The sequence below is a fragment of the Bradysia coprophila genome (genome assembly GCF_014529535.1).
Source record: "Bradysia coprophila strain Holo2 chromosome X unlocalized genomic scaffold, BU_Bcop_v1 contig_79, whole genome shotgun sequence".
NCBI classification, from domain to species: domain Eukaryota; kingdom Metazoa; phylum Arthropoda; class Insecta; order Diptera; family Sciaridae; genus Bradysia; species Bradysia coprophila.
This window is the reverse complement of record NW_023503370.1, coordinates 561453-586645: the sequence shown is the minus strand read 5'-3', so window position 1 is coordinate 586645 and position 25193 is coordinate 561453. Positions and strand designations below refer to the sequence as shown.

At 34.9% G+C, this 25193-nt stretch overlaps 3 protein-coding genes across 3 annotated transcripts; 1 reads left to right on the top strand and 2 right to left on the bottom strand.

Moving 5' to 3' along the window:
- Window positions 1-1236: 1236 nt before the first annotated feature.
- Window positions 1237-3853, bottom strand: LOC119070384. The gene is made up of 2 exons (XM_037174697.1): window positions 2990-3853; window positions 1237-2917 (listed from the first exon to the last, which is right to left on the bottom strand). The coding sequence occupies exons 1-2, from the start codon at window positions 3179-3181 to the stop codon at window positions 1961-1963; spliced, it is 1149 nt and encodes a 382-aa protein (XP_037030592.1). The 5' UTR covers window positions 3182-3853; the 3' UTR covers window positions 1237-1960.
- Window positions 3854-7535: 3682 nt separating this feature from the next.
- On the bottom strand, window positions 7536-24067 carry LOC119070382 (vinculin). Its single transcript, XM_037174695.1, has 9 exons — window positions 23685-24067; window positions 23336-23421; window positions 11670-12464; window positions 11307-11606; window positions 10255-11250; window positions 10099-10189; window positions 9667-10031; window positions 9508-9598; window positions 7536-9437 (listed from the first exon to the last, which is right to left on the bottom strand). Exons 2-9 carry the CDS (start codon window positions 23390-23392, stop codon window positions 9265-9267), a joined length of 2868 nt encoding a protein of 955 aa, XP_037030590.1. The 5' UTR covers window positions 23393-23421; window positions 23685-24067; the 3' UTR covers window positions 7536-9264.
- Window positions 19787-20708, top strand: LOC119070383. Its single transcript, XM_037174696.1, has 3 exons — window positions 19787-19935; window positions 19998-20255; window positions 20317-20708. The coding sequence occupies exons 1-3, from the start codon at window positions 19884-19886 to the stop codon at window positions 20628-20630; spliced, it is 624 nt and encodes a 207-aa protein (XP_037030591.1). The 5' UTR covers window positions 19787-19883; the 3' UTR covers window positions 20631-20708.
- Window positions 24068-25193: the final 1126 nt, after the last annotated feature.

Below are 25193 nucleotides of genomic sequence, written 5' to 3'. Positions count from 1 at the left end.
TATATTTTAACTTAAGAGCAATCTTCACTTGGTAAATTTGTAGCCTACATTTGGGCACAAAAATGTTATATATTTTTGATGCTAATTTTGCGCTCGCATCCTTGTTCGAAAAAGTAAAAACATCGTTTGGTGATGAAATCTGTTAGAAAATAGAAATATTTGTGATGATAACTCAGTCCGAGAAAACTCAAAGTATGTGTCAATTTTCGTGAAATATTGAGTTTTTTCGGACTGAGGTTACATCACAACAAACAATTCCATTTTTACTAAAACGTAACACATTTTAACACCAAACGATGTTTTTACTTTTTCTAAAAAGGATTTTCCAAGTTAAGATTGTCTTATAGAAAATTTCTATTTGATGACGTTACTTTTGTAATCGTCCTTAATCCAATTGCTCAACGTAGTACTAGTGTCGGCTTACCCGTCCTTTCGTCCACTTTTGTGCAAATTCAAAACACAATCGCTTGATGGAAAAATTAAATTTGTCTGAAATTCGTTGTGCTTCTAAACCGAGGGGTGACTCACTTCTAGATTAAATGGATTAAATGGATTAATTGGTATTAAATGTATTAAATGGATTAAATGGATTAAATGGAATAAAAATTGGATTAAATGGATTAAATAGGAAAAAACTTAATTTTACCAAATACTTTAAAAGTCTTAAAAATGGTTGATTTTGATTGAACGACGTACTACAACTCATACTACAACGTTAAAAAGCGTAAAATTCCATTTTTAGAAGTTTTTGGTGTAAAGTGGAATAAATGGATTAAATGGATTAAATAACTTTAATATCATTTTTACAAAAAAAAAAAATTCTATACCTCACGAGTACTTAAACGCCCTGGAGATCGTGCAGATCTAATTTTCGTAATTAGTTTACAAATTTTTTAGGTGGGTAGCCTAATTATTTCGGTAAAACTCATTTTTTTTTTGAATAAATGGATTTAATGGATTTAATGGATCAAAAGGATTTAATGGATTAAATGGAAGTGACTCACCCCTCGTTCTAAACAGAAACGTAACAATATAATGCGCAGTAGCCCGTCTCACCAGAAAAATTTGTTGTACGAATTCAGCTTGCAAATGTATGTTTCGGTAAATCATTCAGTCGTGAACATATCGTGATATTATTTAGGCTAAAAAAGTATTTGCAGAAGCTGCGCCATGGTTTTAAAAAACGGCAAAAATTATGTCAAAATTCATTAACTGGCAGCCAGCCATCATCAAATATTGACAATTAGAGAAATCTAAGCCGTCATTCCTTTCGAGCCGGTACAGTGCTGCAGCGACAAAGAAATAAAATATTAAGGATCGTGCTTTCGAACATTTTTTTTTTATTAAGAAAAAGAATTCATTTTTTTTACAAACCGAAGCCATCATTACATTTACGAAAATAAAAAATTAATTACAATTCAAGGCAAACATTATTCACTAAATTAATTGAAACTTGAAAATTTAGTTGAAAGTAATACTCGGATCGGGTTGAGTTCAGGTCTGATAAAATTAACTAAATTCTGTAGCCGATAGCTCACGCATAGATCCCAACGTAGCATGATTTGTAGCTGAAAGATGTGGCTTTACGTTGTAGATACTGGTTACTACAGTAGGGAACGCATTCGATGATAATTCTTTAAGCAAATCAACTTCGGGTTTGGACCCGAATCAGATTCAGGTTTCAACCCGAATTTGCTCTGTTTAAAGACTTGTCAACGAATAAGTTCCCTACTGTAATACCAGCATGTGTACCGTAAAGCCACATCCTTCGCCTTCCGCCACAAATCATGCTACCTTGGGATCTATGCGTGAGCTATATGCTACAAAATTGAGTTAATTTTATGTGACCTGAACCTTACCCGATCCGAGCATTAGTTTAAAGGACGAAAATTGTTGGAATATGGATCGAATGAAGTGAAATTGTTGGAGAAATGATAAATTCTTAGATCATGCTATTATATCACGCGTCATCGATCATATGTCTCTGGGTATAACCAGACAGAACTGTTTTCTTCAAGTTCGGAATACGTTTACGATTGTCTTCGACCACCTGAATAGAGTTCTGCTTGTTTTCCTCTTTGAATGTCAGCGATTCGTTGAAGTCCGTCATAATTTTCAGAGCGCGTTCGGCTGTGTCATTTACGACTTTAAATGAGTCAACAATTTCCTTTGCTTTTCGGTATTCAGCCAGTTCCTTCCATTTCTTCACCTCATTTTGGAACATAAAATCAACGTTAATTTTGAGGCTTTTTAAAACTGTCATAGACGACGGGCCGACCAAGTCTGAGAGATCTTTCTTTAAAATTTTCTTGTCAAATGTAAGTCGGTAGTCCCGATTTGTCCATCGTTTGTCATCTAAGCGAATCATATTTTCAAACATTCGCGTTTTAACTGTGTCTTCAACTTTATCGGAGAACAAAGATAGCACCACCAACTCAGACCCTAAATACCACAGGTGATCCTGCAATTTGTCGATAGCGCAGTTCGCTATTTTAGCATTAACCTGCTTGTACTGATTCAATGATTTTAACAAGTGTAAGTCGTTCGCCGGTGCGTTGCTTGGTACACAACACTGAATCCAATGCTTCGTATAAATCAGACAAGAAAATGTGCAAAATTCTTCCAGATTAGCCAGTTCGGATTTAGCTAAGTTGACTTGGTCGCGAAAGAGGAAAATTTTTAAACTGTAAATAATTTTACCCATCCATCTGGCGTTGTTACAGTTATGTGGTAACTTGAATGTATATCCAGGAAGAGGTTTTCCTAAAACCAGTAAACATAGCTGCATCATTTCCAGATAGTCGCCTCGGGGAATAAATGTCTTGTCTTTTGTCGCTAGCACGGTTTCAATGTAGCTTATCACGTCGATTCGCAATTCTTTCAGATATTTCTTTCTGAATAATTTTATGTCAAGAGGCTGTAAATGAAGAAAATACCCGGACTGTTGTAAGCAAATGATGGATTCTGGTTTCGATAAAATTGTATCTACCTTAAACAATGTCTTGTCGATCTGTGACCAGTCCCGCCTAAAGTTTTCAAACATGGGAGTAAGCGGACCAGTGGTTTCCCCGAAAAGCATAACAAAAACTGCACCGATTTTAATTTCGAGAACATGATGTCGACACGCTAAGTAGATCACATTTCGTTCCAGTTTTTTTTTGAAACAGAACACAAGCTCCATTGTAGCAACCTGTGTTGGCGCTTGTTGTATCCGAGCACATAGCAACTACATAATCAAGAATCGACCAGGCTTCTAACTGTTCATAAACAATTTCCGCCAACATTAATCCTGTTCCATCGTCTGATTTCGCTATTGAAAGTATTTTTTGTATATTCAACCCAGTTACTACAACTGCTATTCGGTCGACTTTACCATTACGTTCTTCTTTGTCGTCATTCGTCGAATCTCTCAACCGTTTACCATCGAAATGTACTACCAAGCCCGACTTTAAAGAAGCGAGAAATTCATTTTTCACAACGGTTGTTATTGCCTCTCGGTGAGCTTCACGTCTTCGTAGGAGGGTTGATAAAGAAAATACACATTCAGTTAAATCAACTTCCAAAACTCTAGCAATTGCTGCTAAGATGATTGCGAAACTGCCACTGGAAGTGTTGGTTCGATCGAGGGCAGATGATACATCCGGTGAATTTATGATTTTGTAGACAATGTCATCGTCGCTTTGCTCTTCCAGCATGTTGATAGAAAACTGTGATTTGTAGTACGGAGATAAACTTTCCTCAAAATCTGTATCGCGATCATCTTCCATTTCGTCTGAATCAATTACGTCCAATTCAATGCCAATTGAGTCGCCGATTTCAGCCGTTTTGATGTGATTAAAATCGATTTGACGATCGATTGGAACCAATTGGTGATGCTTATTCTGATGATCATAACTGTCGTTTGATGCAATGAATGTAGGGTCTACACTTTGCATTTGAGTGAAATCCTGATGCTTATTCCGGTGATGATAATTTATCTTCGGTGCGATGTCGAACGCTCGATTGATGATTTTTGAAAACTGATCCTCATAATTTAGTTGATTCGACGTCCTTCGGTGTTTTCCTTTCCTCACTGAGTCGTACAAATCTAGGAGATTTTTAATTCTTTGAACCACATCTCTCTCCGCAACGTGTTCTTTATCAAACTGGTCCCAATGATTTACGAGCTTTTTACCGACATCGGTGCAACTTTTGTTTTTGTTCGTCGAGTAAACATTACGATGATAAAATACACATCGAAGAATATCACCAAATGTAGGCACTTCGACTGTAAAAAACTCATTAATCTCTCCAATAAACCAAATAGTGCCATCAGCTTCCATTTTGATGTTTAACTCGATTCGACAATCTAATAACTAATCAACATCCGCCGCCTTCGATCACATTTGATTATAATGATACTGAAGCGGACTTCTACGATCAACCGGGTCAATGATCAAGAAGCTAAAGTTCTCATTGGGCATATTTCGTCCAAAAATTGTTTTTGATTGACTGATGTAATTTCGACAACATATTCAACACAAGTCATTTGATTGTTATCGTCAGAATTAACAATACAATTCCTATCAATTGCATTGTAGTACATACAATGTAACGATTTTATCCAACTCTGACATTTTACATTCTAATGCTAGAGACGCATGGGTTATTATCATATCGAGTGCAGTGCCATAACACCAGCAGTGTTGTGTATCCATATCTCGAATACCACACTGAACAGTTTTTGATGCGATGACAAAGACACTCGATTGCGACCGAAAAAATATATGAAATTCCATTGTTGGCTTTGTTTGTTACTTTTTCGGACGAACATATGTCGCTATAAGCAGTACTTCGATCGAACCGCAGCATGAATATTTCCAATGCTGTTATAACTTACTAAATTTTCTAAAAAAATATAAAAAAAAATTCTAAAAAATAAAATACTTTATTTACATAAAATGTACAATTATTATCATCGGAATAAGCATCATGATTTCTCTCAAATGTGTAAATGTGTTCTATAAAGCAAACACTAAATGATAACAATTGCTGGCAAACACCTATTTATGTAATGTAAGCAAACTTAACTTTATAAGTGGCAGATCTGGAAAACCAAAAATCGATGTGTTAACAAGTACTTCGTTTGTCAACGAAGCAGAGCAATCAAGATTTGTTGAAATTTTGTCGCTAAAGAACACAAAGAGACGATTTTCATTATGTATTTGCACAAAAAAAAAAAAAACAAGGTGACAGTGAGAATGACATTATACTCGCACGCTTGTAAATATAGATGGCTTTGAAATGTCATGTTTACATCAGTGAAAAATCTGTTTTTGAAATTTGTTTAAATAATTTTGATTAACTTTGCGTAGATCAGGGAAGTACTTTTTTCGATTAAAAACTGTCGCAACATGTTCTTCATTTTATAATAACGAGATTAACACATTTGCAAGCGGAATAACAACGATGTATTTTTTTCCTGAATCGTGCTAATGCGCAGCAACGCACTTTAAGCAAAAGTGATTTAATTCCTGCCACTATTTTGTATGAAAATAGGCGCTGATTCTATTTTTAGGAATTTAATTATTAAAAATCCTGTAGAATTCCTAAAAATTCTTAAAAATAGGCAATTCGTATGCCTTTTGTATGCATTTTGTCATAAAATTACTGATGTCAGCGCGGCGTGGGGTAATTTGGCACTAAAATTTCGTAAAAGGGATAATTAAGTTGATGGCAGAGCTAACAAACATTTATAGCTTTAAATTTGCGCGTGCGAGATTGTGAAAAATAGACTTTAAGAATGTTATATTTTTGCTTTGCGTGCCAGATTACCCGATACCGTCAACGCTCTATATTCTTGAAAAATAAACCAACTTCACTGATATGACACTTTGTTGATACTTTATCAGAGTGACGTTAAATCAGCAGAGAATAGAGCGCGAGGGGGAAACTACACCGGAAAGTCATGGTACGAAGCCCAGAAAAGTCACTATCCAAATACACGTAAAGTCAAAGTCCTTGGATCAGCTTGACTCTCAGCTCCATACAATATCACAATCTCATGGTCCAGCGTTTTTCGAAGTAATTTGCCCCTCGGCAGCGCGCAAAGAATGAAGAATGAAATTCGTGTGGCGCCTCTACGGGCTGACAGAGGTTTCCTATTCATAAAAAACATTTTTGTTAAGGTGGGGTTATAGGGGGTAAATCATTATGGTTCGTTAAATTTGTAAGTAAGTCAATTTCGTTAACTTTTGACATTTCTCCCATACATCAAATGTCAATAGTTTAGGACCCTTATACACCCTTATAATGTGGTATGGATGTCAAAGTCAAACGGTAGTGTTATTTTTTCGTATCTTGGAAAATTTCCAATTTAAGACGTTTTGATAAGCGTTTTAAGATTACTATACCAATACCCTCTGTGGCAAACAAACTTCATTTTGACGCGGTCAAAATTCCACCTTATTTATTTGTTCGTAGAATCATACACTGCTGACCACTTTCTAATTTTACATGTAAAATGCAAAGGCTACGTTGCATTTTTACCACCCTAATAAACGTAGTTAGGTTGCTAGAGAGGGTATTGACCATACCAATGAATCATTTTACTCATATACAGAGAAAAAAGCTTATACACTCGCACAAAATTGAATTCATTTATATTCTATGATTAGAGCTAACTTTTTGGATTGTTGTGCTTGATCCACATATATTTCGCTCAGTCAATACAGTCAAAGGCAGTCAATTTTCAGCATAAATTTGCTTCAGCTGTTTTTCAGCTGATCCACACATACAATCAAAACGGTTTATACTTGTTTATACGGTTGAAGCTGCTACACGCACGCGCATGATAGTGGTAAAATCGTATAAAGACGTATAAACGGTGCTGATTGTTTGTATGGATCAGCTGAAAAACAGCTGAAGCTAATTTATGCTGAAAATTAACTGCCTTCGACTGTAACAATGTTCATTCTTATGTTTTGGCATATCCAACATAAAGGCTGTAACTGTAAATCTAGTTCTCCGTTTGTTAAAAAAAATTTGTTGACTACAAATCCAACAGCAATCACCCAAATGCATAGGAAATGAAGAGTTTGTCCTGTAATGGCGCAGTGAAACTCATTGACATTATCTGTTAGAATTTTATTCAAACAATAAACCATTCAATAATTATTAGGATAATAATCTTTTCTCGTTTTTAATTTTTAATTAATTTTGTTTTTGTTTTTTTTTAGCAAAAATTAACGAAATACTTTCTTGTCCGAAGCTTAAAATATTTTTTGGCTCCTTAAACATTGTAAACATATTTCATTTGAAAAACTAAAATTAGCTTCATTACAAATTCTTATTAATAATTAATTTACAAAAAAAAACGAACTTCTGTTAAGTAAGAATAATAAAAAAAAACATTTTTAAGTCACATCTCGTAATGCAAGGACATCAGCTGCTTCCACCGACTAAACACTATTGGTCACATTCACAGAAATAAAAATGTTTTCCATTTAACAAATGATTTTTTTCTTCATTTTTTTGGTAAATAACACGATTTTTTCTCTTTAATTTTCTTTTAAATATTGCTTCAATTTTTTAAGATCACAATCAGACATTCAAATTGCATTTTTTTTAAAACCAAGTTCAAGTTTATTACATGTAAGCCTCCGTTGTCAGGTTATGATAAAGACACTTACTGAAACATTTACGATTATAAGGCAACAACTTGTTTTATTTTTGTTTCTAAAGAGAAGACAAGCCATTTTTACCGACTAAAAGCGTACTAATTTAACTCGATTTTTTTTCTTTAAATAATTAAAATTGAGAAAAAACAAAAAAAAACCTACAGCTATCTAATTTCGTTGGACAGTAGCAATGAAATTTCGGTAAATTTCTACCCATCGTAATCACACCTGCAAAATTTTTTGTAAAAAATAGTAATTTAAATTCATCATAATCGCGCAAAGTGTAAAAGTTAAAAAGGCAAGTGATGATTATGATGATCTATTTCCACTGAAGATAAATTTATTTTACATTTAAGGTGATATTGTACAGTGCAATTCATTAAATACAGGTGAATGGGATATGTGACACAGTCAATTAGAACAAAACATTTTTTTTTGGTTTGAATGCGAAGATGTTGTCTAGTCTACAAAAAAGCGCATAGTTTCGCATTCGATTCTCCGAAATATTTACACCACGCTCATCGATTTTTGTATAAAAAATGTTAATAGCAAAGCTTACAGAACTTTGTTCTCGATTTCAAATTCTGATCAGGGTGAATAAAAGTTCGTTGTAAAGATGAGCTTTGGTGTCTGTCCACCTTTAGCGGACATAATTTGATCTGAGGCTAATTTTAGCGAATACATTCAATTTAGAACCTCCTACATGTTCACCATTTATAATTGCTCCTAGACACCATGCACCATTCCGTAATATAGGACTTTCTCGAATCCACACAGTCCTGGGAACGCCATGATGTGTTTTCCATTTTACTACTTCCGAAGTGGCCAACAGAGTTAGAACTCAAGACGGTTCTCTTAAATCCGACGCAAGACTAATTGCGTGGTAAGTAAATACCCCTAACGACCCGAGTTGTCAATTTTTGATTACCTGACATTCAATAAATCGCCGAGTGAAAGGAACTTTTGCAATATTCTGAGCGGGATATTTAGCCGATTTAATTTTAAGATTTCCACTATTGGATTTTTTTAAAACTTTAATAGGCACTGCTTCCGGTGATCAATGCTTCTGTTTAACACCGTCAAAAGTGTGGAATATAATATTGACAAACCTGTATGTTCCTTGACGTCTTTTTGATACTTTAAAATTAGTTCATTTTTTTGTCGGAGCTTTTTATTTATTAGTAGAAAATAAGGCACTTTTCCAATTAAATTAAAATCGTAATCCACCGACTCAGAACGCAACGCATTTTGCACTTTAAATAAAAAATTGAATTTTTCGTTTCATCCGGATCAGACTTTATAGTAATTATCATCCACACAAATTCTAAAGAAAATTATTAATTTTCGAACACAAAATGTCTTTCCTTACAGACTAAATCTTTTCCTCCGTCTGATCTTAACCAACAAACAAATTTAATAAAAAAAAAATTGAATTGGTTATTCAACGGGATATTACATTTTAAGTTAATATACTCTGGTTAAACGAAGAAGAAAAAAACGGTTAATCGTTGGATGGTTAGAGCACAAAATCTCTTTGCATTCTTTCAAACAATGATAAATTTTGTTTTGGCATCTTTGAACAAACTAAACGATAAAATTGTAAAAATTAATATTGATACCATGGCTGACGTCGCACCCATCGGAGTCGATGATTCGTTTGGTCAGATCTAATTTTGATGCTAGCACCTTCAGCTGCACGTACAGTTTCTTTAACACTTTGCATTAGATTCTGAGCGTTACCAACTAACATTTCCGTTGCTTCACGATCTTCGTCAGATCCTGCATAAAGTTACCATAAAGTTACCGATTTTTATAGTGGAACAATAAACAAATTTTAAAGATCATTTACCTTGAGCACCCAACATCGTTGCCTTCACAGTTGATAAGATTTTCAATTGGGTTCCGATGGTTGGAATTCTTTCGCAGACTTGAAGTAAATTCTAAAAACCAAAACGAATTTGCTTTTAATCAAAGCATTTCATTCGAAAATATGACCACCGACGCTTACCGTTCTTATTCTCTTATCCGTACATTCTCTAGCCAATTTCTTGGCTAGCCGGGTCACATCCTCTGACGCTTCGGCGATCAATTTTGCTGTTGCAATCAATTCCCGTTTACTGCCCTTTGAATCGGCACGCACCAATTCCGAAAGACGTGCCATTAACACTGCCATTCGTTTAGCAGCAGCAATAATCTCATTGTCTTTGGATGACCATTGGCGCACCTCTTGATGGAGTCCATGGGCCGCCACCAAAATCGGTTGATTTGCGTGAGGTGCATGTTTGAATACTTCTTCTTCGTCGTCAGTTTCTGGTGGCGGTGGTCGAAGTGGTGCAGAATCGCGAGGAAGTGGTGGACGAGGTGGAGCATTATCTACGAATTGAATTTGATTGATTTTTTAATTGTTGATTCGTCAAAATGTTTCACAGTTAATTCTAACCATTCAAGTGTAATGCAGACATATCTGGTGGAGGAGGCACTTCGGGAGTGTGTGAAATGGCACCACGAACATCACGAACGTCGGAGAGGAGCTGTTGAATTAATACATAAAAATTGTTGAAATATTCATTGTTAGAGCCGGCTTTAGTGTAACTACCTGTTTATTGGCTTCTCGCCAATGTGATGCTGCTGCTGGATCGTGAATATTCGAAGCAACTTCTTTGGCATATTGCACCATGACTGGAAGATTGTTGGACAGTTTGTTTGTAGCTGCAGCCAATTTTGCAATATACTGTGGATCTTCTGAATTGTCTTTCTCCTGTTGCGCTACCAAAATAACGCGGTTAACTAAACGGGCAATGTTTGACGTGTTATCGACCATCTTCTGTGGCTGTTTGTTCCGAATGGCTTCTTCGCACAAGAATGTATATTTTTGCATTTGCTCTTCGGATGTCTTTATGAAACTGGAAGGATCTGTAGCCTGATCACACAATGTTCGCATTCGTAACATTGTGTCCGCATATTGCTGCTTCAAATTGTTGAAATGTTCTTCAGCTGCCTTGCTCGATGGATAGTTCATGCGAATGCGTCCAGCCGAAATGAGTTGAGGTGTTAAACTATCAATTTGAGCGGCTGAATTAAGTAGCACTTCAGCAATTTTCTTATTGCCACCAGAACCACCAGCTGCAACCATTCGACTCGTTTTCGAACCACGATCACTGAATGCCTGCAGGTTATTCGATTTTTGATTGAAGTTCTCTTCACGTCCCGGTGTTCCTTCCGGCACGTTGACGGCTTCTGTGAACTGTTTCAATGGTGTAGAAACGTCCATGAAATCTTCGACAACGCGATTGACTAATGCATTTTGGATCTTCTGCTTGAGCTCGTGTAGCTTGGCATTCAATTTTCTTGCTACCTCTTGACCTTCAGGCGAGTTGCCCAAACCATTCGAACACAACTTAGCAAAGTGGGCCGAAAGTTTCTCAACTTCATCACAAAGTTGAAGAATTTCTGCCTTCTGGTGTCCCGGACAACCTTCAGCAACTTTTTTGCCCTCATCGACGATCAAAGCAATAGCACGATGACCCAATCCCTTGTCATCGATACCTGGATTTTGTAGCCAACGACATGCTTGCTCAAGACGGCCTTGAACCTAGAAACAGCATTACATTTCAACAAATTGTTTAACAAAATTCTGGATAGACTTACAGTATGAGCTGCTTGTTGAAGACCAGCTTTGTCAACGTCAATAACTGCATTCAAGACCGATTGCTCCAAACCGTGCAATTTGTCTCGAATATCTTTAGCCAATTGCAGTGCTTGTGGACTGTTTCCTTTACCTTCTTGTCTCAGATCGCATAGTTTATTGGCCATTGATGATATTTCGCCAGCCAATTTACGGATGACATAAGCATCCTGTGGCAGGCATCGATCAGCTGCCTTGTAAGCGTTTTCAATAATTTGTCGCAACGCCTTCTCGCCAACTCCACCTCGAAGAGCGTATGGATTCTGCAATCACAAACAAATTGGGTAAAAAAATGTATAGACGAAAACGTTCAGCACATAACTAACCGCTAGCCAATCCAGTGCCGGTTCCATTTTATTGTGAATGGCATTGTTGATCTTTTTCAATACAGTCAAATTATCCAATTCACTTGTGTCTTCATCGTAGGTAGTAAGCTGCAACACTCTGATAATTTCTTGGATTTCGTCACTCATTCGCGACGACAAGTAATTTCGATTCTCAGCTGCTTCATCTGCCCCTTTACCTCCTTGTTCCATGATGTGAATGTAAACTTTCATACTGCAAATCAAAATTGGTGCCAATATTTTCACCTGCTCCAAACAGCGAACCAATATTTCGCTGTGAACTTGATGTGTCAGCTCTTTTTCTCTTGCACCAACTTCCCGTGAAACTTTGCTCAAACACGGACTGAGATCTTTTAAAAATTGCACTAAATCTTCCATTGTATCAATCACCTCGGAAACGGCAAGATAATCCAGCACACGTTTACATTCGCGAATAATTTTCCGCACTTCGGATTCGTCGAAACACAGAAGCAACGACGACGTTCCCTGTAAAATTCCACGAGAACCTTCGATCAGTTTCTTTCGAGCTGGTCCGGAAAATGGATCTCCACGTAGCATAGCCGACGCTTCTTCAAGCAGTTGTGATGCATTTTCGACTCGCGTAAGCGATAGTGGCATATCCTGTTTGAGTATGTCATCGTCGGAACTGTTTATTGTTTCTTTGCCCACTTTAACCAAGTTAGCAACGGCCAATGACACCGCCTGAACGGGTCGGCTAAGATCTGGCATGGCATTTCCATCTTCGGCTTCTTCGTGAAGAATGACCAAACGAGACACCTACGAAGAAACAAGCATTTTGTCAATAATTTATGCATAGACTAGACACATTCCACAATATCGATTAAGTAGCTGCTTATATAACTCTAGGAATGATGAAGAATAAGCCTGTTTTTATACTATCGACCTGGTGATACTTATACCACTCACATCATTAATCACTTATAGACTGAAGCTGGACCACCTAACAATGGCAAGAAGAGATTTGGGGCTACAATTGTCTTATATACAGTCACACTTTGATAAACTGTGATTAGGAAATTTAAATTTTAACGAACTAATGAAACAACATAAATTCGCCCGTCCAGATTCAATTCAAAAGCCGGATTCTACAACTATGTAATAAAGCAAAGGATTGACGTGAGAATACAGTCCTTCCCTTCGGGTCGGTCTATAGACTTCCCCTCGTCAAAGTAAATATTTGGAAGCACGGAAGTAATGTACTATACCAAGGTGGTGTACAAAGAAACTAATTTTGTGATTTCTCCGCGATACGGTTTCCCTTTCTAAAATGCCATGAGTTTGACTTCGACGATCTTATATCGACGTGCGATTTTAATATCTCAGTGAAAGAAAGGAATCCTTTCAAAGGATTGAACTTATAGAATTTAGAAAAAATTACTAATCAATCAGCTGACGAATTAGCTCCACTTCTTATATTATGCGAGTGATATGTTGGTGCTTATTAATCGCAAGAGCATTTTACCCTATTGTTTCCTAATTTAAAGAACTTAATCGTAAGAAAATGGTAGACGTTGGAGGAGCGACTTCTTTGATTTAAATTCTGAATTTATCAATTCTTTATAACTTGTTACTGCCGGCTTTTCATCTGTTATAGATAAAGACAGCAAAAATAAACAACCGCCTTTATCCAATGCGATCTTAATAGCAAAACGCATGTTCAAAGGATTGAAGTAGTAGATTTTTAATCAATCAATTAAATAATTTCATCAAAAGAAGTTCTGCGACACGTTGAAGCTAATGGTCTACAGTTTTAAATTAAAACTTTTAATTCTAATGCTAACAATACCGTTACTCAATGATCCATCGTTATTACAATGAAAATCCTATTCCATTGTGCACAACAAAGAAGGTATGTCCCCTTGGAAGCACAATCAATGTAGAAGAAAAAAAAACTCGGATAAATTGCGTAAGACCGACAATTAATTGGGTGGAGGAGAGGTGGGCTCAGTTAACAGATTTCTTTCTTAAATGCACATAAAATCCCAATAATAATTAAATGAAAATAGCAACCTCACCTCCCGACTTATAAGCTGGTTGGTTGAACATAAAACGGAAAATCATGCCTCTAACAATAAAATGTGTTATCGATGATCCATAAATCTAAATTAAAATTGTTAAACGATTCTAATTAATCATAATTCGGATCGTATATGTGCTGTAATGTGTAAACTTTGTGGAATAAAAATTCACGATTTTTTTTTTTAAATAGACGAAAAAATTTAAAATATTAATTTGTAATGCGTGGGAAAGAACAGTTTGTCTGTGCTGATTTAATTCAATAATTTTCAGTTGGTAATATGGATTTATATTCAAGGTGTTGTTTTCCAAATAGTCGAAATCAACTTTTTTCGCTTCTAACATTTTATAACATTACCACACTCGGATGATAACTATATCAAAGAGCGTGGTGTATACTCGTTTGCAGTATATTGAGACGGATATTTTACGATTATTTTTTTGCTTCACTTTGATGACAATTTTGGACGTATGCCATATATATTTCAGGTAAACCAAAATATACTATAAACTACACAGAAGAAGTTTTGTCAAGTCATACATCATTAAGTAGATTTTTGTGTCTACTATAGTCTGAAATGGAAAATGGAACATTAATAGTTTTTCCATGGGTGTGTTTGATGAATTGATGAAAATACAGGATAAGTAACCAACTTTTGTTGTTGTCGTTGCCAGTAAAATAAACTTAATGGCGCGATCATCGGTACAGATAAGAAGCTTTTACATTGATTCGTTTGACTATAAATGTTAAATATATCATTGCCGATGGTGTGATATATAGGAAAGTCTGTAGAAAACGATTCTTCCTTCTTTTTTAATCAACTTTGATTATCGGATCATCTAGTCACATCGTAAACGGATATAATGAAGAAAGGAAAGAAAAGACGTTTCATTTTCTCCGTTTACCATGTTACTACCTACTAAAATTTTGCAGGCAGAAACTAATGGTGCTATGCTATTATACGCAAGGTGTAATTTCCACCCCATTCTAGTCATAATATCACATTTTGAGGAAGCGGTATTTCCACTCGTCAAAATCAAAATTTTGAACCACGTTCAGTGATTTACGTGATTAGGCAATGTCAATACATATTTCATATGATGAACGAAGCGCCATTTACTTTGCCGTAACACGTAAGACTACTAATGTCTATTCGTGACATCTATGAAATTTCAAGGATATTTACCAGAGTGAAATTGTATCACTGAAAAATGGAGCGCAAAAAATGAAGTACTGAAAAAAAATTGTGGCTTCTCTACAGGCCAAGCGAGGTTTCCTATGGACCTACGAACCATTTTGCATTTCGAAATACAGTCATATTTTCGAAATGTGCTGCACTCGGTCACCGAGGCAGAAACGCAGAAACCACCATAATAAATACGGTAGACACATGTCGACACGGTTTTTACTCCATAATTATTGTTTTATTCGATTAAATGTTCGGTGCGTAACGCATATTATATGTAGGTTCATGTAGGAATTATAATTGTAATGCTCCACACTCTCATTATATATATATCGTCATCCATTCTCTATCCGATCCATATGTGTGTTTTGTTTTATTTCATTTTTAAAAATAACTTTTTCAAGTTGTTTGAGTAGAAACGGTTCTAAAATTATGACTTAAAATTTACTTTTTTTTAAATTTTTAATTTTAGATCCGATTCGGTTATATTCATTTGGCTGTGTGTTTATTTCGAATTTTGTGTAAGTGTAACCGACCGATTTTCGTTTTTCATGTGTTTTTCTTCTTTTTTTCACATTTTCTCCGTTATGTTGACGAAGAAAAATTTTAATTTTATTATCAGAAGACATTGAAAACTGATGTTTTGTAACTCAATTTTTTTTTTCTCTTCATATAATTCGTTGTAGCAAGGTGTAAGACACGCACGATATTTATTTTTTTCTTCAATGAAATGAAGGTCAAAATTCGGTGTAAACATTTAAAAAAAAATTGTTTTCGGTTTCTACTACATTCTTGGGATTGGATACTTGTTGATATTCCTGATTCAACTCAGACAACTTTTTTGTTTGACTTCGTCATAAAATGTATTGAACAGTACATACGAATGGTAGGCCGTTCGGCATTCTTTCATCCAGTCTTACATTGATTCGGAGAACAGGTTGAATGTTCTCATTTTTCGAAATTAAAAACAGGCAACTAGTCAGTATTTAAATGAACCCCGCAATCATTTCGTTAATTGTACATTATGCAAATATGAGAAAACATTTTTCGATTGAAAATTTATATGGCATGGATGCGTGTATATCAGACGATGCCTCGGACGATGCGCTAAAATACAAGCCATACCAAATTATATATTTAGATTCGATTTAATATTACCAAAAAAGAATAGATAGGTGTGGCAATACCTTCCGGGGAAATGGTTTATCGAAATGAGTATTTAAAGGCATATAATCGGACTATCGTCGGTAGACGATATTCGCCTAGCCGTTTTCCTTTGATTCGGATTTTTTTTAAATATTAATTAATGAAGCGATAGTCATGAAACCTTCAGATGCCCATTTCCATATTGTGTCTGAGACAAATGTCGGTATATCGGCTTGTAATGTTTAAACTCAATTGTACCAAAATGGCTATGCGGCATCAGCAAGTTGATTGAGGCCATACGTAAAACTTCTACAATTTTTGTGAATGAATCATCCAAACTACAATATCGAGTAAAATACACTTGCTGTTGGACGATGTGGGTGACTATACATGCAAGAGATAATGAAAAACTCTTACATAATATCAAGCAATTGTTCACCGTACATGCTCTCTAGGTTGAGTCTGAGAAATGTGTACGCTTAACTAATTCTAGTATAGGAAACTATAAAAATTTCAATACACATCTCATGAAAACTAGAGGAAACTCAGCATCTGTGCTAGCTGGTGGAAGTTTCTTTTTTACAAGAAAATAGTTTTTAACAATAGATAACGTTTGACAATGGTTTATGGTAAAATATCATCGTAAAATTGATGGTGTAAGTGTAAGTCATCTTGCCGAATGGGTTTCTCCTAAGTACATCTCCGGGTCTATTTGACGAAGCCATATGCACAATCTTGACTTGTGTAAATGCTTGTCATTATCAATCAAATAGAATCGTTTAAAACTTATGATCTAGCAAAGGCATTATAATAACGACCGAGTCGATGCTAGGCATAATTTTCGGTCTTGAAGCTCTGCATTCTTTAGTTGGAATGAACAGATATTTTTGTATACCTGCAGCGTAAGAGTTAAAACTTCCAGTACTGTAGTGCGCACTATAGTCAATCGAATTTATTCTACACCATTTCACATGAGAATCATCATTACGAAACTTTACTTATGGTAATGTCGACATCGCATGTGGAATGAATTGGATTGAAATAGCTGGTAATTGTAATTCTATACGAAACAGCAAACATTAGATCTGATCTATCCATATGATTGTGTTCTATTCAGACCGCACTGATTAGATGATTGACATAATTATTCCGCATTTGAAACGAAACAATATGTCAAATGAAATCTATAAACACAAGTGGCAAAGACAAAAGGACGTGATAATTCAGTTGTGATAAGTAACTAAGCATTTCCATTTTATAAGATGGTTTTGTGTTACAATTTATCTATAACTCTCTTTTGAGTGCTGAAACTAATTCTTGCTGAGTGCAATGGTGCATCTTTGAACTTTACTGAAAGAAGTTACGGTGTTTGCAAGAAAAAACAATTATTTGAAATATGTAGAGGACTTCATTCAATGGACAGCTGTGTCCGACATTCTTTTGTTAAACTTTTTCCATAAATTTCTATGAAACTAAAGTAATTTTGTCGTAGGTAGGATCTGATGCAGCTGCTCACTCTGCAAGACAGTCATCAAATTGGCTATTGATAAATGATTGACTAAAAATCGTTTCTATAGTAGATTCGTGTTCTTATCGTATCAATGAAGAATGAGATTGAAAAAGATCCTAATACTCACAATGTATTCAAATCATAATTTTCCATATTTGATAAATCTTATTAGCAATTCCCTTACTTCAAATAAATCAAAAAAACTAACAAGCAAAAAACCAATATTCTCACGATATTGAATCATGAATGCATTTTGCATCCATGTACGGTGTGTTGTCACCTTACATCCGTAATTAATAAAAAAAAAAAAATCGTTGACATACGATATATTGAATGCACAGTGCTGCATTACAGTAGACTCTCGTTAAACAAATGGTGTTAGCGAACCGATTATGAAACATTTGTTTTACGAAAATGGAAAAAAAGATTTAATACCACTCAGCATCATAATATGCAAAATTAACAAACTTTAGATGTTTCTGTGGCATAGATCATTTTCATGACCTTGTAAACGTCAGACACGATACCAATATTACCAGTAAAAACAAAGAAGCTGTCGGACACGATACCAAAATCTAACCTCAATTCCTTTGTTTTAATTCTTGGTTATGTGTGTTTACTGTTAAGTGAAAATGATCTATTAAACGTTGTGTGCAACTCGATGCAAAGTACGTCATTAGGCTCAAGATGTGTATTATGACACACAGCCTGCGGCCTCGTGTCATAATTACACAGCTAGAGCCAAATAAAGTACTTTGCACCTCGGTTGCATAAATTACTATTTCTTATGTGTGCGCGGTGTGATTAACCTTCTTTTATCCACTCAAAAGGTCGTGAGAAAATGACGTTTTGTTGTCATTGACAGTTCGAAGGAGAAAATCTTTACTCTCCTCTGGTTTTGACAGTGGAGAAAATAGATGTTTCGTCATAACAGCCGATAACAGTCGAAGGATTTTTGTTAGAAATTTCCACAGAGCAAACAGACGAGATGAGACTTGGGTGCGATTTAGCTGTCGTAACGAGATAGCAAAATTATTTTAGGTTTAATTTTAATTTAAAAAAATTTAAAACAAGAAAAACTAGATTAATATGATATCATCGTTTGTTTTGTTGGAGTTGCACAGTTGTTCGTCTTCAAACAACGTTTTTCTGTTGCGTAAAAGCGGTAATAATTCTATAATGGTTTAGGTTTGCTAAATCAACATGTGCCCAATTGCCAGAGCGAAAAAAAAATCGACGAAAAAGGATACAGTAGGTGACTTTCAACTGAGTGACACATTTTGTTTCAGCTGAGCAAATACAAACAAATGTACTAATGCTTGTAAGCAATGATACGTGAGTGCGTGGTAATTGCAAAACTGTTTAAAACCATAGTTGTTTGAATGTGTAGATCAGCTGAAAAGCAGCTGAAACGTAATACGTCACTTATTCCACAGTCGCCGACTGTAGACGTATTTTTACGTAACTAACAATAAGCGCGAGTAGTGTGAATGCGCTCAGGATTGTTGCGAGACTTGTAAAAAAGTGGATATCATGATATTCTACTTAATTTTGATTTATTCATTTTTAAATTTGAAATCCCAACTCTGGAGTTTAATTTTTATTTCAAGTTGCGAAAAAAAAAATAATTAAAGACTCGCACGATTCAAAATAATAGTTATTTAATAAAAATTTCAAAAAATATTTTTCTATTGAAATTAAGAATGAATTTGCGAAAATCTGGAACAACCTAGATTCAAGGCACTTCCGATCTGAATGACCACTGGCTCGTTAGACGATTTATTCGGAAGTGTGAAGGTTGGCTGCTAGGAATTTCGCGCCGCGTTATTCACAATAATTGACAAAATGATTGTATAAGGAAAATGTCACTTTGAGGGTTATTGTGAATTACACGGCGCGAAATTCCTCAACACCTGAAGGTTTGTATTATTTACAAAGACGATATACCTAAGAAAGGTCCATTGGAAAGGTTAAGCCTCAGACTAACGGATACTATCAATTTTCTGTCCAAACTCTCCGAAAAATTTATGTTCTACTGGTGAAACTGTTTCAAGGGGGTCCCAAATCGAATGAAAAAATGGTTTATCTTAAAAACCCCCGGTCAAGCAATTTTGAAAAAGTTCAATTTTCGCAGCGCAGTTGCAGAAATAACTATTATATCCATACCTGTCTTGCACGTGAAAGAAAACTTGAAGGAAAAATTGTTGATTTGTTCAGTTGTTCTTCAAGAATTTATTCATTAAATAACGTTTTTCTTCGTTATAAAGGCGATAACAATGTTCTCGATCGGATCATTTAAATTCATTATTGTTAACAATGAATATCGTGCTTGGTTTAGTTTTGAGTGTGCTTTTTTTCGAGGCCAAAGGCATTATATAAATGGACATATAAAATTATTAAAAACCTAACTTTTCTGATTTTTTTTTCCAGCTATATTGGTGGAAACTTATGCGGATTTGGGATGTCTAAACGGCGGTACCCAACTAAAACATTTGGCTTATGTAAGAATCGTACCTCGAACTAAAACACAAGATGCTTCTTGCAGTTCCGTTATTGTGAACGGATTCACTGACACGTACACATTCTACTATTACGATGATCCGTACGTCTCTGGAGAATCATGCAGGAACATTAAAAGTGTTAATGCTTCAGTTACATTCGGCACAGTTTTAAATACCAGAGAGCTCGGTATTAGTATTCAATCAACCAAAGTAAAGTATGTTTTCGAATGATATTTCTCATATAATAGGCTCAACGATTGGACTTGATGTTAATGGAACATTTAGTTCAGGACCTTATGCTGGCCTTCAAGTTGTCACTACTCTAACATACCTAACTGCGAATTTGAATCAATGTAACACTGAAGTTGGAATGGAATTACTAACTGGAAATATCGTTATTGCCGTTATTGGTGGTCCCATTTGCAATGGTGTTGCGGTTAAGAAATATTGTCCTGGAATAAAGTATGGCAATGGACAGAATGTAGGCATTACATTGCCAGAGTTGCCAGTGGTTGGACAACTATTACCAAAAATCACAATACCAATACCGATATTGGGTTAACAAGGTGTGTGTAAAATTCAGAGAAATTTTCTTGTTGTCATGTCAATCCGTTGACTTCATTAAAAAGATAAGTCTGTCGTTTGATTTGTTTCATTTATTCGCAGAAACAAGTACAAAATCCTCTTAAATTTGTGTGTGTCTTAGAGTTGTGTTTATCAGAGAAGGTGGAACTTAGAGATTCGCGTAATGTCAACCACCAAAGTGTTTGATAAAAAGAAATAAATTGTCGTATGCACTACCATTACCATCTAGATAGATATTGCATTCATAACTTCAGGCAGGTAAATAAAGATAATAGAGACGAAATCAAGACGAATGGGAAAATGTTTTCCCATTCAATACAATTGCAATCTGAATTCACCTGTGAAATCATTGTATTTCTGTGAATTGCGGCCGTATCCAGAGGCGGATTAAAATTTCTAGCGCCACTGGAAAACGTTGTTTACGCGCCAATTTTTCCTCTTTAAACCGCATATATAAACAAGATGACTTAGCAACGTTAACGTAGTTTGTTTCCAACGAACATTGAATAATAAGCAAACACTGTGTGCTGAGTAGAAATTCTTAGTTTCTTTCAAAAGAGAAAAGGTAAGAAATAAATTGCGAGCGAAGCGAGAATTTTTTTTTGAAACGAAGACAAGCCATAGCTAATAGCTACACAATTTTTGATATTCTGATTAACAGTGTTCTTAGTATTGCGGATGTATTACCTTTCCCTCATATCGAACATACATGAAGCGTGAAGTAGAGTTGCAATATTTGTAAAAGGAAATAGAAGGTTACTATACGAGTTGGTGATTGTGATCCTAAGCCGAAGGCGCGGATCATAGCCCAACTCGTCAAAATAAACATTTGAACATAGGTGCATATCATTTTTTATATGTCGATGCAAAGATAAACCCAAACTCCCTCTCCGAGCTGATGCATAATGTTAGTCTTACCACACAGAGACATAATAACATAAAATGTGTTATGCAACAACTTTTGATGATTGAGTTTTCTAGTGAAGTGTGTTGATCAGAGGCGAAGCCGTGGTGAACAATTACACATCAAACATTTTTTTTAATACCTCGGACACTGTTGACGGCATATAGCACATTATGTATATCGAGTGGGAAACCACTCGGGTAATTGATTACACACCTTGCTCGGAATTGCCGGATAATCCCGTAATTAAATGGAATTGACAGGAATTGACAAGAAATTGAAAGGAATTAACAAGAAATTGAAAGGAATTAACAAGAAATTGACAGGATGTACCTATATAAATTGAAAGGGAATTGAAAGAAATTGAAAGGAAATAGAGCGAATCCGGCAATTAGACGAGTATCTTCGGTGATTGAGGTAATTAAACGGAATTGAAAGGAATTAGAAATTGATTTGTCACCCTTTTGGCCAGTGGTTTCCCTCTCGATGTATACATTAAATTGTATATGCTCGATGAACAGTAATGGAATATTTCTATTCTAGATGGGTAAAATGGGAAAGTTAAGAACTTTCCCTTCGGATTTTTGAGTTACAAAACCTGATGTGGAATTCACTAAAAATCAGTAAAATTCGATAGAATTTACTAACAAAAAATTATTTTAGCGTACTTTCGTAAATACATTTGCAAATATTAGGTCATGTATGGTCAATGAAATTCAATCTCGGTAAATTCGCTAGTTTCGAATATTTCTGTGATGTTTGCAGTCGGTACACTTACTCTAAATATTCCAACTCAGAAGTAATGTTTTTGCCCACCAAGTAGGTTACATTGTATGTACACATACTGCACACAACATATGGCTCAAAATTAATGTGATATTTTGTAAAAATACAAAAATATTTATTCCTGAAAACATGATATCAGCGATATATATATGGGCGATTATGAATCGCCTCTCTGTATGGTTGTAGTGCGTTAAATTTAAAGGTGTTTTCTGTATTGAACTGTTCGATAAAAAAAAGTGCAAGATACGGGAAATTCTTCTAAACCGAAAAATTGTGTCTACGACTCGTGTATAACAAGCAGCCGTTTAAATGTATTTCTTTTTTCGGAACAACGAAAATTTGCTTTACTCATAAACACTTATCGGAACCATATATGACTAATTTTTAATAAATTCTAGGTAATAGTGTGGGTTGTTGTTGTGTTTTGTATATATCTCGATATTCGTCACTTGTAGATTATCACGAAATAAGTATTTCATTTCCCATTCCAATTTAAATATTACTTGGTAACTATATCAAAGATTGAGATTCGCCACTCAAAACGAATTTCAAGCCTCTATAAGAAGCATGTACAGCATATATATAGTATAAATGTGTGTACTTAAACATTCCATATCTCGAACCGTACATGTAAGTATATAGAAAATATTAACCACACATTGGCAGTGAAAAAAAAATGCAAATTACGTCACTCTTTCAAATAGCCGAGAGATCATTCAGAGCAGAGAGACTTGACTGTTAAAATAACATAAAAAAATTTCTTTTAACACACAAAGAATCAATTTAAAAGGCTCCGATATTTTCAGATTTATTGTATGGAATGTCATTTAGCAGCTACTTCATCGACTACTTAATGTTAATTGGATAAAAAAAGAGTACTCTCGATGGAAGTATAAATGTTATTTTTATCGAAGACACAATGAGTGTGTAAGTTACTGTGCATGCATATATACGTATATTAAGTAAACTTTTTTTTATTATTATATATTCACCTGATGAGCAACAGGGTCTAAGATGCTCTCGATCGTTTTCGTATGAAATACTGGCATTTTGGATGCTTTCCACTATTGTAAACTCACTGAAAATTCGATGGAAAGAAAATTTATGTTACTCACTGAACAACTATAATAAACAATCGTTTTAAAAATAGGTTTTCCACCAATTTATCACAAGCAAAAAACAATTTTTTTTCTTCTTCTTCTTCTTCTTTTAAATTTCTTCAGTTCAAAATAAAAACCGTAATGATATACACAAACAGATTTTTAAGATAAATAAATTTAACAAAAATAAAAAAAAAAGAAAATAATTAATTATGGGCAAGAGAGTTATTTAATTACACACCAATGTCTTAGGTCCAGACCGATTTGTTCCGAGTAAATTTTTGTTCCGAATTAAAAACAAAACAAAAAAAAATTGAATGCGAACTTAAAGCCGAATTGAACCAAATATAAAATTAAAAAGAAAACAAACAATATTTGTCTGTCACATATAAATATATTAACAAAATTAAATGGAACAGAAACTCTTTTTTTTCCCGTCGCTTCCAATTAACGACTATAATACACAATCATTTCCCTTTAAAGTTAAACCTCGACTCCAAATCAACTCAATTTCAATTCAACGAAAACCTTATGAATTTCTTGAGATTGTTTTTTTTTTATGTGGTGAGCAAATATACTATATTACTGTACGTTAAACACATGTGTGAACACAGTGTGTCTCTACGGTCAAATAATCCAATACAAACTCAATGTAAAATATCCGTGTACAATAATAGCGCGTGAGTTAATTTGTGACTTGATAGTGTCTTCTTCGGTATAGAAATATACGTACGAGAGGCCCAAAACGAAAATCATGAATTATATGTACGTTCCAACTAAAAAAAATTGTTCCAACACACTGTCACAGTGTGTTATTCTTATTTATTTAATTGTGTGGGTGTAACTTATCCATGTGGACACATTTGTTTCTGCTATCTTTGAATATGATATTTTGTATATTGGAAATACAAAAGAGATAGTAGTTGAAAGTGATCGGGTCGATTAAAGTGTACCCTTACGAGTTCTTTAAGGAAAGTGGGCAGAATTTGGGTAAATGGTTTGGAGAAGGACTCCGTCAGTTAAAATTAAAATTGGAAAATAGACATTGCAATGGTACGAAATGGGATTTGTTCTGAAAAGGAAACCTTTACAAAAAGTCTTCGTCGAAGACTTCTGTTTTCGGCGATTAAGATCTCACAAACCTTTGATTTTTACTCGGGTGTGAGATAACTGATGACATGCAGGAAACAGGTACATTAACATGCAAATAGGACGATTTAGAGTTAAGCGGCTTACGGTTCGTAAAAGTGTTGAGATATTGTGTAGTAGAATGGATTCGATACTCTAAGGCATCTTCAAGTTCAACAGTAAATGGAACTTTTCTAATTCCAGCAATTTGTTATTCAGAAGTTCGGTGAAGGTAGCCGAAAATTCTTTTTAAATGGGACATTCTTAGTTCAAAAGAATTATAGGACATCTCTAATGTTAAAGATCTATTTTTAACCAAACCTTGTCAGTTTTATAAAGAACTAGAAAAGTCTTTGTTTGTGAAGAGACTCTTACAGGTTATCAAGATAGAACGTCACAGAACAGTATACTACCCTACAATACATAAAAAACTTAGTGAACGATTTTGTGAGAGAGTAAAATAAACCAGGCAGGAGCGGTTCATTTTCGAAACGTCAAATAAGGGACCTAACGCACTGTGTGAAAATGAACTCAGATGAACACTGACATAAATTGAAAAAATTTATTCGCCAAAAATATAGGGCTACCAGATTATTCAGGTCCACAGTCAAATCAGCGCTCC